The sequence below is a fragment of the Tursiops truncatus genome, chromosome 17 (assembly GCF_011762595.2).
Source record: "Tursiops truncatus isolate mTurTru1 chromosome 17, mTurTru1.mat.Y, whole genome shotgun sequence".
NCBI classification, from domain to species: Eukaryota; Metazoa; Chordata; class Mammalia; order Artiodactyla; family Delphinidae; genus Tursiops; species Tursiops truncatus.
Window position 1 is genome coordinate 62,235,402 of NC_047050.1, and position 13,984 is coordinate 62,249,385.

General features: G+C 48.6%; 2 protein-coding genes across 6 annotated transcripts in view; one reads left to right on the top strand and one right to left on the bottom strand.

Annotated features, from left to right (window-relative positions):
* Nucleotides 1-13,984, top strand: part of ZHX2 (zinc fingers and homeoboxes 2) — a 172,665-nt gene that overhangs the window by 108,741 nt on the left and 49,940 nt on the right. The gene's annotated exons all lie outside the window — the stretch shown is intronic.
* DERL1 (derlin 1) overlaps nt 13,544-13,984 on the bottom strand; it is a 112,742-nt gene continuing 112,301 nt past the window's right edge. The window contains exon 10 of one of the 2 annotated variants that reach the window (XM_073794710.1): nt 13,544-13,607. In XM_073794710.1, coding sequence (XP_073650811.1) covers nt 13,559-13,607 — 49 coding nt within the window. In that variant the 3' untranslated portion in view covers nt 13,544-13,558. The remainder of the gene's footprint in view (nt 13,608-13,984) is intronic. The other variant, XM_019932055.3, reaches the window with a different exon arrangement.

Consider the following 13,984-nt stretch of genomic DNA (forward strand, 5'->3'; position numbering starts at 1 on the left):
CAAGACTCTCTTCTGCTTTGCTGCCCATCTTGAAGGAAAAGGACAAGGAAAAGCAAAGCAGAGTCTGAGAGTTCTGAAAAAGGAACACAGTCTGAATCTCAAGGATACTATGAAATGGAAGAGAGGGGTGACTCAGTTTCTGCCCAGGGCAGAGAAGCGGCCTGGGGACCTATGAGGGGACACACTCTGCAGTGACAGGCTCAACTTCTTGTTGTTTGAACTAGTGTAATGACATGCTTTGAGGTACAGCAGAAATGTTAGGCTGTGTAGCTTCCTCCCTTCTCTATATTAGGCTGGAGTTCTACAGCTTCTCTTCAAAACCTAAACTACAACCTTCATTACTTTATACCACTGTGTAGTTTCCTGCAAAAGCTCAGCTGCAGTTAGGGAATGAGTCTGAAAATTTGGAAAAGTAATATCAGTTCAAAACTTACCTGTCGAAACCCAGTTTCAATAGTGGCTTAGGTAGCTGTCACCCGTGGGCCATGAATGTAACCAGTTTCCATAACGGTCGGGAGACTGAGGCATAGTTAGCTCCAACTCTTTGAAATGAGCAGTTGCAATAGGAATTGAATGGAAGCCATCGGTTAAATAAAGCTAGATAAGGAAGCTAAAAATTTAGCTAATGTTTATTGAGAGCTTACAGCTCAGGAATCTGTTACATTTACAATTATGTTTGGTACAGAATTCATGAGCAATTGAAGACAACTGGAGAGTCTAGCAGTAGGGGAGTGGTTTATGCTACCTTCAGGCAATGAAATCCGGCCAGGGGCATAAGGAGTACTCTTTACGTGTGGATGGGGACTGATAACTGGTGATACGGAGTGAGTGAATAACACAAGTTGCTGAATAACGTGTCTGGTGCAATCCCTTTTGTGAAACATAATGTCCACGTCTGGGTGTGTTTGTGCATGGGAAAAGGATAGACATCAAACTGTTAAAAGCAGTTACTTCTGGGGAGTGGAAAGAGAGAAGCAGAGGTGGGGGAGCATTTTCCTCTGAATACTCCTGTATTGTTTAGATTTTCAGAAAAATCAGACACTGCTTGTGAAATTAAAAAAAATTAAAATGGTTTTAACTAAAGGGGACAGAGCATGAAGGCTTCCCCCATCCCAGGGGTCTATCATCAACTTGCTTAAACCCTTCTCAGCCTCAGTTTCCTCAAAATGGGAAACCTCCCAGGAGTGTTGGAAAAATGCAACACGTGCGGCTACGTGGCCAACACCCAACTAGCAGGAAGTCGGTCCTGCCCCGGCCTCTTTGTTTGGGTGCCCAGAGCCGCCAAGTCAGGTCAGAGGATGTTTTCTCGGAATGACACCCACCTCATAATGGTGTTGTGAGGATTAAATGAAATCAAAGCTATATAAAGTGCCTGGATCTTAAGTACTCAGAAGAGGTACCTGTGTTAGTGCCTTTACGCCACCATCCCCAGCATAGATCCCGGTGAAAGGCACGTGACAAGCACCACCGAAGTGTGGGGTAGTTTTTTTTTCTAATCCAAACGAAACTAATTCTAATGCCTGTTGCTGCATTTCTCAAATATACGTAATCTCCAGACAATTAAGGGGTTCTCCCTGGGTAACATAGCATGATGGGAGGACAGATGGTAAAAGGCAGAAGACCTCTCTCCATACTTGCCCTGCAACCTTATAACGCCTTTCACAGATGGTGCAGGTTCTACGTGGGTGAAATTGGATGGCAGTCTTATCCCCTTGATGCTGCAGGGCTGTTGTGAACACAAATGAGAGAGGAGTGTTATATAAACTTTAAAGCCTTGTCCACATGGAACACTCTCGTTATCACCGTCTTCCCTTTCATTTGACCTAAAACTGCAAGAAGTATCTGTTTCCCACACCTAACCAGTCCTGGCTGCAGGTCCCTGTTAGTAAGTCATGAGCGCCAGTGTTTTTGAAATTGAATAGAAAACAGTAGAAGGTATTAGAATACACCCAACATGTCAGGGTGAGTAGTATTTTGTTCACTTTGTGGGGTTTGTTTTTTTGTTTGAATTATACAAGTTACAGGTGCACAGTATAGTGATTCACAGTTTTTCAAGGTTATACTCCATTTATAGTTCTTATAAAATATTCGCTATATTCTTGTACAGTGTATCCTTGTCGCTTATTTTGTACCTAATAGTTTGTAGCTCTAATCCCTTCCTCCCGTATTTGTCCGCTTCATTTTTATATGCAAGTCTACACACACACACACACACACACACACACACACACACACACACACACACACACGACTGCCATGTGGAATGTATTTCTTACTGTGAGGCTGGCTCAAAATGTCCAAAAACCAAACCAGTGGGTGAGCCCCTTGCGGTCACCTGTAGGGCTGCTCGGTCAGCTCTCTACCAGCTTTAGAGTGTCACCTTCCCCAGAGGATGAAGGGGCTTTGCCCAGACGAGGGGTGGGCAGCGTGGGTGGGGTGCGGGTGGATAGAGTGGAAGGGGCCCGCAGGCCAGCCTCGCAGTCTCCTCAGCCCCCCCCCGTCCCTTGCATCGTCCCCCCACCTCCAGGCTTCACCCCGCACCCCTCCCGCTTCCTCTCCTCCCCTCCCCACGCTCTTGCCACACAAGGGGCTTCTCTGTGAAGAGACCCAAGTGTTTCCTCCAACCCTCTCCTCCTCTGGCTTCGTGGGGTACAGGGGCCAGGGCAGGAACAGGCCGCCGCCCAGCAGAGCTGGAAGAAGTGGAGAGAAAGGAGAATGTCAGTGGGACTGTTTCACTGAACAAGTACTTAGCGAGCGTCTCCTGTGCGCTAAGCCCTGGGGACACTGCGGTAATCCAAACAGATCCCACCCTCCGGGAGCACACGGGCTGGTTGGGGGACAGACCTTAGACACATGATCATCAATGTAACATTGCAGACGGAAGGAAAAATGGAGCTCCGAGCCCATGTGATGGAGGCCTAACCTCATCTTAAAAGGATCAGGTGGGCTTCTGTGCAGAAGGTACTTTCCAGCTGGTTCCCGAAAGAGGGAGGGGTTACCGGTGAAGTCTGGGGAGGCTGGAGGGTGGCAGGGAGTCGCCTTCCTGGAGAAGAGAATGGCTCCCCCGAGGGCTCGGAGGCCTGGAAAGGACAGATGCTTGGGGGGCACTGCGCACCCGGACCCCTGGCCGGGCTCTTGGGGCCCCGGTGTGAACAAGAGTGGGAGTGGGACGCAGAGTTCCAGGCATCTGGGGGCCTGGAAGTTCCTTTTCATGTTTTCTGCAAAACGGATTCGTAAGGATGGCGGCGTGGCTTCTCGCACTCGTAGCCTTGACCCTCACGCAGCTGTTTTGAAAATACTGTGCCTTTTCAGCATGCGCCGCTAGCTGGCGTCCGCCCTGACCGGCAGCGACAGACACAGTCTGGGAGAGGCTGTCAGAGGCCTCTCCAGACAGACAGCAAATACAGTCTGATGTGTTCACCAGGCCCCTGCTGGCCGGGGTGCTCGCACGGGGCAGCCTCTAACGACCTGACACCCGGCTTCATGCGGGCCGCTCTGTGTGACAGCGTGGCCGTGGACACTGGGCTCCAAGAACGGATGAGTGACGGGAGGGAGGTGGGTGGCTAAGAAATAGCATTCCCAGTGGGAGGGACCCCCCTATGGAGCCGAGTCAGTGGCGCTGAACCACACATCCAGGGACCAACCTTTAATCAGCACCACTGTGTGCCCCAGACCTGCCAACGGCCTCTAGTGCCCCGTCTCCTAATCAGCAGCCCTTTGCAGGAGGCAATCTTTTTTTTTTTTTTTACTTATTGGCTGTGTTAGGTCTCCGTTGCTGCACGTGAGCTTTCTCTAGTTGCAGCGAGCGGGGGCTACTCTTCATTGCAGTGTGCGGGCTTCTCATTGCGGTGGCTTCTCTTGTTGCGGAGCACGGGCTCTAGGCACGCGGGCTCAGTAGTTGTGGCACGCGGGCTAGTAGTTGTGGCACAAGGGCTTTGTAGTTGTGGCTCAGGGGCTCTAGAGCGCAGGCTCAGTAGTTGTGGCACACGGGCTTAGTTGCTCTGCAGCATGTGGGATCTTCCCGGACCAGGGCTCGAACCCGCGTCCCCTGCGTTGGCAGGCAGATTCTTAACCACGGCGCCACCAGGGAAGCCCGCAAGAGACATTCTTATCTCCGCTTGGCAGATGCGGCAACTGAGGCTTAAAGAACCTAAGGGGCTTGCCCAAGGCCACGTGTTCATTCATTAGCAAATATGAAAACATCAACCATGTGCCAGGTCCTCAGAAGACGGTGAAAGAAAGGGGTCTTTGCCCTCGTCAACCTTAGTCTAGTGGGAGCCAAGAAGCAATGTAAATATACCAGCCTTACTGAGATAAAATTCACATACCACGTCATTCACCCACTGAAGGGTACCATCCAGCAGGTTTTATTATAGTCCAGAGTTGTGCAACCCTCAACACAATTGTCCAGCATCTTCCATCACCCCACAAAGAAACCCCATGCCCATTTGCAGTCGCTTCCCAATTCCCCCCCTCCCCCAGGCCTTCAGCCCCCTAGGCTCTTGACAGCTACGAGTCTGCTTTCCATCGCTATAGATTTGCCCATCCTGGACATTTCATACAAATGGAGTCATACAGTATGTGGTCTTTTGTGACTGGTTTATTTCACTTAGAATCATGTTTTCAGGGCCTGAACTTGTAGCATGTGTCACCCCTTCATGCCTTCTTTTGCCAAGTAAGACCCCGTCGTAGGGATAGACTGTATTTTGCTTATCAGGCATCGGTTGATGGACATTTCCACCGTTGATGGTTATGAATAGTGCTGCTGTGAACATTCACGTACGAATGTCTGCACAGCAGAAACCTAGATTGGAACCCAGTTCTGCCCATCCCCAAAGCCTGACTACTATGTTCCCCGGTTGCCTCCGTGCCCCCGCCCTGCACACACACACAAAGATCATGCCTTTAGGAGCCTGTCTGCCTTGGAGCTAGGTGTGTTTTGAGGGAAAGAATTCATCCTCAGGTACCACGGCCTTAGCTGAGCCCGGAAGACCTATCAGCAGGTGTTAGACTCCCAGGAATCAGGCGGCTGAGGAAGTTCTCCAGCAGTTGTGTTGTTCTCATCCTGCCCCTCATGATGGGAACAGGCAGAGAGCAAAGGCTGAGGTGCTGTGTCCTGAGCAAGCCTGAGCTCAGGGGATTGAGGGGACTAACTGAGAAGTCGGGGCAGCATCTGCAGTGGAGCCTGAACGTGGTGGCCCTTCCGGCTTGCACTTGCTCACGGACCACAGAGCACGTGCTTAAAGTCACGCGTGGCTCTTTCCTGAGCCAGTCACCTCCTTACCTGGTTCACTCTTACGACAAAAGAAAGGTTTTGACACTATGAACGATTGATAGGAAGGAAGGATAGGTGCATAGAGCCCACCAAGCGCCACCAAGTCCATGGGTGAATCCATCCTCTGTAACTATGGCCTTAGTGAGCTCACCTGGCTCCCGGGGCAAGCCTTTCCTAATCTCCACCCCACACCCCCCACTCTATCCTCTATGGTCCTTTCTGTTTCCCATTCACAGAACTTAGCTACTGTTGCATCTCTGCCTGTCCTCTTATCTGCCACCTCCTTGACCCCAGGGAGAAAAGATTGCTTGTTGTCACAGTCAAAGCACTTAACACAGTCCTTGATGCCTTGGAGGTGCTCAGGGAAGGCTGTGGAAGGAAGGAGGCAAGCCAGCAAGGAGCACTGGAGAGTGCCTGCTCTCACCCTGCTGTCTGATCCTGGCAGCCGGCTCTCTGCCAGGCTGCCCTGGCCAAGATGGCAGCATCTGCTAAGCCAGAGGAACAGAAGGGCACTCAAGGCACTTTGGTCCCACCAGCCAGGTCGCCGTAACCACCAGTGGTAAAGTGGAGAGAGAATGGGGCAGAGTGGGCAGCAGCTGGAGCAGATGGCATTTGTCTACGACTGACAGGCACAAGGGCCCCACTGGTTATTTCTCAGCCACGCCTGCGGGCCCCGGTTCAGCCCTGGCCTACTTTCAAGCTCATTATATGCTGCTGCCGGAGCAAAGTGCCCACCCTGTCTCTGGTTCACCTGCCCTTTCAGGCCCATCACTTGGCATTTTACCGCTTCCAAGATCCACCTCTTATCAAAACCCCAGCTAATTAAAACTTGCAACCAATTTCCTTTCTTGCAGTGGCAGACCTCTACTCCCTAATACAGGTCAATTCAGACACTTCAGGCAGCTCCTGGAGAAGTGTTTTTCTCCCTATTGTGCTGTTACCCAAGGTTTTTCATCTCTCTTGGATTTTTCTGATGTTCAGAGTCTGCAATTCAGTTATTCCCAGAGAAGCTGCTTTGGGGAGGCATATCTCTGTCTTCATGATGATTCCTGCAGCAGATATTTTAACGTTATTCCCAAGGGGGAGCATCTTGCTTTCTTCTTTGCTTTCCCTAAACCTAACTCTGGGCTGGGTCTGTCACAACCGGTTCCTTGCAGCCATGACTGCGCATCTTCCGGGCACCCTCTCCCCCTACTTCCTGCTGACTCTCCGGGATGCTGCTTCTTCACCTTTCTTGGAACAGCCGTTGGCATCTCAGAACCCTGGAGGGCTGGAGCTGAATTCGAGAGCTCACCCCGTTAAATCCCCAGGTAGTGAAATGACACCTGTTAGGAATGGGACCAGGCGGAGCATTCAGGTCTTCCAACTCCCCTTCAGAGGCTCTCTCCACGTGGATGCCTTCCCAGAGTTGCAACAGATAACCAAGAGCCCAGCACCCTGAACACAGTTGAGTCACGCTGTGAGGGTGCATGCCCCCGAACTCAGCCTTCTTCCCACCTCACCTTGCCTCCCGTGGCCTCTCCCACCATCACGGCGATTCACAGCTGGAAAGGACAACGTGTTCTCTTCAGTCTCGTAGGTTTCCCCAAGTCCTCCTTCTAGATTGCTCGTGGAAAATAGAAGATGACTTTGCGAGAAATTTGTCACGAGTCCTGTACTGATCATGTGGCGATTTCATTTGGAAAATCATCCATTCTTTCTGCCTTTGCTTCCTTGGCTTTGTGCTCTGAGAAGACATTCCCTCTTCCAGTTATGGGTGGTTAACGAGACCCCGTGCAGGCCTCGGGTTCTAGCAGGGTTGCAGCATTTCTCGGGAGAGCAAAGAGAAGCAGAAAAGGCTCCGTTCGTGTGCCACCTAAAGTAGACTCATTCTTCTCTCCGTTCTGACGGAGCCTCATTTGTGATGGCCTTGGGAGAGGGTTCGTTTGTGATAGCAGGTCCTTCTCCCCACTGTACAGTGGCCTGAGGGCCGACGAAAGTGATAAATACTGTGTCCGGCAAGGAAAGGAGGTGATGGATTTTGAAGTCTCCAGCTCTCCTAAATGCAGCTTTCAAGCCGGGGGCTTTGGTGGTTTACCTGCCTCTCCTCCTCTACCTCCTGCAGCCCATGGGATATTCAGCTGACCAACCAGCACGCTCTGGTACCCAGGGCCATAGCGTGCCCAAGCCCGGGTTCTGGTGGGGAAGGACAGTCAGGCCTCTTGCCTTGGTGGGTTTCAAACTGCCTGCCTTGAAGTGCAAATGGCAGGTGCTGGCTCCTCTGTGCCTTTCAGAGCCTCCGCCTGGCTCTTTTATGAGATTACAGGCGCTTTCATCTCAGCTTTGGCCCCGTTTTCCTCCTTCTCAGCAAGGCTCCAAAGACAGACAACGAGGCGAGAACAAGGAGAGGAGGCTCATGCGCGGCCGCGGCCCCGCTGGGCGGGGTTACCTGGCCTGCGCATCCTCCTGCCGCGTCCCTTTGAGCCGCGGAGGCTGAGAAGGGAGCACCGGGGACCAGGTTAAGAGGGGTCCTTCCCCCTTGGCGCCTGAAGGAAGTTGCATTGCATCCTGGGAAGGCTCTAATCATCCCTTTGCTTTGTGCTCTTCACTTCAATCCAGTGCAGAGGGGCTCCGTTGCCTTTCTTTTTCTTTTCTTTTAAACCTACAGGTACTTTTTTGAGGCTCGGGGCTGAGAACACAACCTGTCTCTTACGCTTTTGCTTTATGTACGCACCTGCGCACACACCCTTCTTCTTTGCTGTATTTGCTCATAATCTTGCTTGTCAGGTTTCCTTTCCTTTAACAGTCCAACCAGGGTTTCCTTCCCATTTTGCTCTCAATAAAACGAAGAGGAGCTTCTACCCTCCCCCCAATCCTGATTTCTTCCTTCCATCCATCCATCCTCTCATTTAAGTCTTTCTCATGGAGCTTTCCCTCTGGGCTAGCTGCTGTCCTTAGGAACAGGAAATGCAACAAAGACCAAGGCAGAGTCTTGCTGTTCATGTTCACACCCCTGATCTGCCTTCCCCACTTCCAGCCCCTCCAGCGTCCCCTCCCAGGGCTCGTCTCCTGACCCCCATCCACTCAAACCCGCACCATTCCCGGCCCCAGCCTTCCTTTCGTGCCTCTGAACTTTGGCTCATGCATCTTCCCTGGTCCAGGATGCCCTTCCTCTTCCAGGTCCCCACCCACACCTTCACCTGGCTCCACCCTGGTCTCTGTGAAGCTTTCCAGCACCTCTGCCCTCGCCCCAGGCAATGAGCACCTCCCTCCTCTGGGCACTCCGAGCACTCATCCCCTCGGGGCAGTCTAACCCAGTGACCTGTGTTTCTCAGGGCTCCCAGCCTTGGGCTCACATATAGGTCACTATGCATGAGGCTTTGTCCCCTCCCATTGCGGTGGGGCTCCAGGCCCTGACCATCTCCAGCCCCCTAACTATTCCTGGGGGTCCTCAGGGGACGTGGTAGAGAGTCTTTAAGGAGCCACCATGAATGCGTCTCCTGTTTCTACCAGAGTTGGGCCTCCAGTTCTTGCCCTTGTGAGACTCCCCGGCGTCTGACAGTGTCAGTGTCCCCACAGTGTCCCCACCCCCATGGTGGACTCTGCTGTGACAAGGAGAATCTATCCCCCACCCCAGGTGTTACATTCCGTCACGGGGCCCTGGCAGCGCTGCTTCGCGCAGAGTTTTCCTCTCAACAGCTCTGTCAGTTTTGACTTGTCCCCTCCTCTCAGAGTTAGGCATGGATCCTTGGGGTCTGGGCCAAAGGATGATCTGATGAAGATCAGGCACCAGGCTGCAGTCGCAATTGCATTTCCTTCTGATGACTCAGGCAGTGTTCCTGCCTTCCCTAAGGATACATTACCTCCCAGACAACTCTTAGGCCTTAGAATTCAAAAAATTATTGGTGGGTCTGTACTGCCAGAATTCAAAATGTGCCCTAACATGTCTGAATCCTAAAACAAACAATATAAGCCAAGGAGGCACACACACCACCATTATACTTTTCCTTGCCCAGAGCAGACATCAGTAATCAATTACAGTTCAGTGTCTATCTAGTAAAGCCATTAGGATTCTTCCCAAACACTCCATTCTCAAGGCACTGTAGACCACGCCTCTACTCTGAAGCCTTTCTGGATCCCCAGAAAGCCTTGGAAATGATTCCAATGGAAATGATTCCACCTTTTTTTTTTTTAACCTTTCATAACCCTCAGGATTTTGCTCCTCTTGTCTGGGCCCTTTCGGGTTGTAATAATAAAACATAACCAAAAAATGGTTAACATCTACTAACCTCTCTTTTTTTTAATTGAGTTATAGTTGATGTATAATGTTATATGAGTTTCAGGTGTAAAACATAGTGATTCACAATTTTTAAATCTTGGCTATATTCCTTGTTTTGTATTATATATCCTTATAGCTTATTTATTTTATACATAATAGTTTGTAACTCTTAATCCTTTGCTTCCATCTTGTTCTCCCCCCTTCCCTCTCCCCACTGGTAGCCACTAGTTTGTTCTCTGTATCTGTGAGTCTGCTTCCGTTTTGTTATATTTACTAATTTGTTGTATTTTTTAGACTCCACATATAAGTGATATCATACAGTATTTGTCTTTCTCTGTCTGACTTATTTCCCCAAGCATAGTATCTTCCAAGTCCATCCATGCTGTTGCAAATGGCAAACTTTCATTTTTTATGGCTGTGTAGTATTCCATTGTGTATATATACCACATCTTCTTTATCCACTCATCTGTTGATGGACACTTAAGTTGCTTCCATATCTTGGCTATTGTAAATAGTGCTGCTATGAACATTGGGGTGCATGTATCTTTTCAAATTGTGTTTCGGTTTCTTTTTTTTTTTTTTTTTTTCAGATATATACCCAGGAGTGGAACTGCTAGGTAATGCAGTAGTTCTGGTTTTCTTAACTGAAGTATAGTTGCTGTACAATACTATATAAATTAGGGACTTCCCTGGCAGTCTAGTGGTTAAAACTTCGCCTTCCAATGCAGGGGGTGCATGTTCAATCCCTGGTCAGGGAGCTAAGATCCCAAATGCCTCACAGCCAAAAAACCAAAACATAAAACAGAAGCAATGTTGTAACAAGTTCAATAAAAGACTTTAAAAACGGTCCACATCAAAAAAAAATCTTTAAAAAAAATTATGTTACAGGTGTACAATATAGTGATTCACAATTTTTAAAGTTTATACTCCATTTATAGTTATTATAAAATATTGGCTATGTTCCCCATGTTGTACAATATATACTTGTAGCTTATTTGTACCTCTTAAACCCCTATTTTTAATTTTTTTTGAGAAACCTCCATACTCTTTTCCACAGTGGCTGCACCGATTTATGTTCCCACCATCAGCATGTGAGAGTTCCCTTTTCTCCACATCCTCACCAACATTTGTTATTTGTGTTCTTTTTGGTAATAACAGCCATTCTGACAGGTGTGAGGTGGTATCTCACTGTAGTTGTTTTTTTCTTTGTTTTTTTTTTTTGCGGTATGCGGGCCTCTCACTGTTGCGGCATCTCCCGTTGTGGAGCACAGGCTCCAGACGCGCAGGCTCAGCAGCCATGGCTCACGGACCCAGCCGCTCTGCAGCATGTGGGATCTTCCCGGACCAGGGCACGAACCCGTGTCCCCTGCATCTGCAGGCGGACTCTCAACCACTGGGCCACCAGGGAAGCACCTCACTGTAGTTTTAATTTGCATTTCTCTGATGATTAACGATGTGGAGCATCTTTTCATGTGCCCGTTGGCCATCTGTATGTCTTCCTTGGAAAAATGTCTATTCAGGCCTTCTGCCCATTTTTTAATCTGGTTGTTGGGCTTTTTGGGTGTTGAGTTGTATGAGTTGTTTATATATTATGTTTTGGATATTAACCCCTTATTGGCCATATCATTTGCAAATATTCTCTCCTATTCAGTAGGCTAGGCTGTCTTTTCGTTTTGCCGATGGTTTCCTTTGCTGTGCAAAAGCTTTTAAGTTTAATTAGTCCCATTTGTTTATTTTTGCTTTTGTTTCCTTTGCTTTAGGAGACAGATCCAAAAAAATATTGCTACGATTTACACCAAAGAGTGTTCCACCTATATTTTCTTCTAGGGGTTTTAAGGTTTTCAGTCTTACATTTAGGTCTTAAATCTATTTTGAGTTTATTTTTGTAGGTGGTGTTGGAAAATGTTCTAATCTCATTCTTTTACATGTAGCTGTCCAGTTTTCCCAGCACCACTTATTGAAGAGACTGTCTTTTCTCCACTCTATATTCTTTCCTCCTTTGTTATAGATTATTTGACCATAGGTGCGTGGGTTTATTTCTGGGCTCTCTATCCTGTTCCATTGATCTATGTGTCTGTTTTCGTGCCAGTACCAAACTGTTTTGATTACTGTAGCTTTGTGGTATTCTACTGAGCTCTGGCCTTGACTCAGGCACTGTTCTAAGTGACTCTTGTTAAACAAATTTAATCCTCACAATCATATGACGTAAATGCCCTTATCATCCCCATTTTACAAATGAGGCAACTGAGACACAGGAGTGACACAGTTCCCAAAACAGAAACTGTGTCCTGCCCACCTTTGTCGTTTCAGTGGTTCAGCCAACATTTTTATTAGCTAGCCACGCATACCAGGCCCTGCGACAGGCCCTGAGGACAAAAGTAGAACCTAGCATGATGCCTGGGTGTAGCCCTTAAGAAATCATTTACTCTGAGTGCAGTTTTCATGGAGAGATAGGAGGATGGGAGTTAACTCAAGAACAGGGGAGCTGAACTGGAGACTGAGGGAGTAATTTCATTCAAGGCATTTAAAATGAATGAACGAGAGAGGAAAGAACAAAGCTGGAGTCTGACCAATGCCTTTTATCCCCTGACAGCCCTCGCTGTTCTTATAGAAGCAGGCTCTTCCCTCTCCAACACCCCCAGGCTCAGAGGATGGCATCAGAGTTTGTGAAAGAGCCGAAGCCACCTGGGGTGTGGGTGGGTGCCAGTAGGGAGGGCCCCGCCTTCACATCCCCCTCAGCCTCACTGTTCCGACAGAGGCGCCTCTCCCAGCCCCCATGCAGGATGGCAGAACCTGCAGGCCACTCTCTCTTGCGGTCCTAGCTGTAGGGTCATCACCACCAGGCCCCTCCAAGACCAGCTGTCGGCTGGTCCAGGTCCCCAGAACCTCTTCTTCCCCGGCAAATTCAGCAGTGCTGTTTTGCTTCCGTGGAAACAAGAACTTCAGTCCAGGCATTTACCTCCTCACTACCCCCACTACCCTCGGCACCTTACCTGTCCCATCTTTTCCTTGCCTCCCACCCCACTTCCTCTGTTACACCCAGCTCCCTTCTCACCTGGTCCTCAGCAGACTCCACGGTTTGTTCAGGCCTCTGTGTCTTGGCCCAGACCAGAGGTCAGCCAACCTTTTCTGTCAAGGGGCAGATAGTAAATACTCTAGGCTGTGCAGACCAGAGGGTCTCTGTTGCAACTACTCAACTCCTCCGTGGAAGAGTAAAAGCAAACATGGGCCTGGCTGTCTGTGTCCCCGTAAAGCTTTATTTACAAGAGCAAGAGGTAGATCATAGTCAACCCCTGGCCCAGACTGTTCTCCCATCTGGAACATCTTTCTACCTCGTTTTGTAACATCCATTCTTTCCTGCTGAAACTTCAAGGCTCAGCTGTGGTCCCACCTGGCCAGGAAAAATCTCCTCCCCACCACCACGGCCCTGTGTGCTAATCGCCCCTTCACCAAGCTCTTCTCCTTATCATCTATTACTCCTTTGCTTCTACTTAGATGGTTAGCTTCTTGGGGTATACCTCTTAAATGTCCTAAAAGTGCCATGAGATGTAGCAATGTGCTGGATTCATGATCAGTACACAGTATACGATCAACGGTTCTGAAGATGTGCTCCACTGCAGTGTATGAACGAGGGCATGGTTCACTGTTTTTTCTGGTACAACATGGAGGACAGCATGCCATTTATTCATTCCACATGTATTTATTAAGTACTCACTACGTACTAGGTACTCCTTTTTTTTTTTTAAATAAGTCATGTGCTAGCTTCAAGCTCTTACTAGGATAAATGTGTAATGACATCATGCTTGAAAACCACTGGATTAGGAAATCAAAGAAGTTCTCGAAGATGAGAGGATGGCAGTGATTACTAGTCGAGCTGCATCTTCCAATTTATAAAGTACTTCTACAACTGTTATCTCATTTAATCATAGTGACAACCCTCAGAGGTGAGTGGTGTTATCCCATTTTACAGATGAGAAGACTGGGCTCAGAGGTTATGGCCCTGCTTGCTTGAAGTCAGACAGCTTCTAAGAAATGGAGCTTGACTCCAAAACTGTTTCAGCCGTGTTTTCTCTCCTAAAACAAAAGAAAACCACTCTTCTGATTCTAAAGGTAACAGTCTAGGATATTATAGAAATTGTTGAAAAAATATAAAGCAGAAAATAAAAATCATGAATAATTCCTCAGCCCATAGATAGCCAGTGTTAACATCATCTGCACGTTTTTACAAATGTTTGTGTGTGTTGACACAAAATTGGAGTTCTCTTGTATATACTAATATGTAGCTGCAAATTTTTTTTATGTATTTATTTTATTTATTTATTTTTGGCTGTGTTGGGTCTTTGTTGCTGTGTGCGGGCTTTCTCTAGTTGCGGCGAGCGGGGGCTACTCTTCGTTGCAGTGTGAGGGCTTCTCACTGCGGTGGCTTCTCTTGTTGCGGAGCATGGACTGTA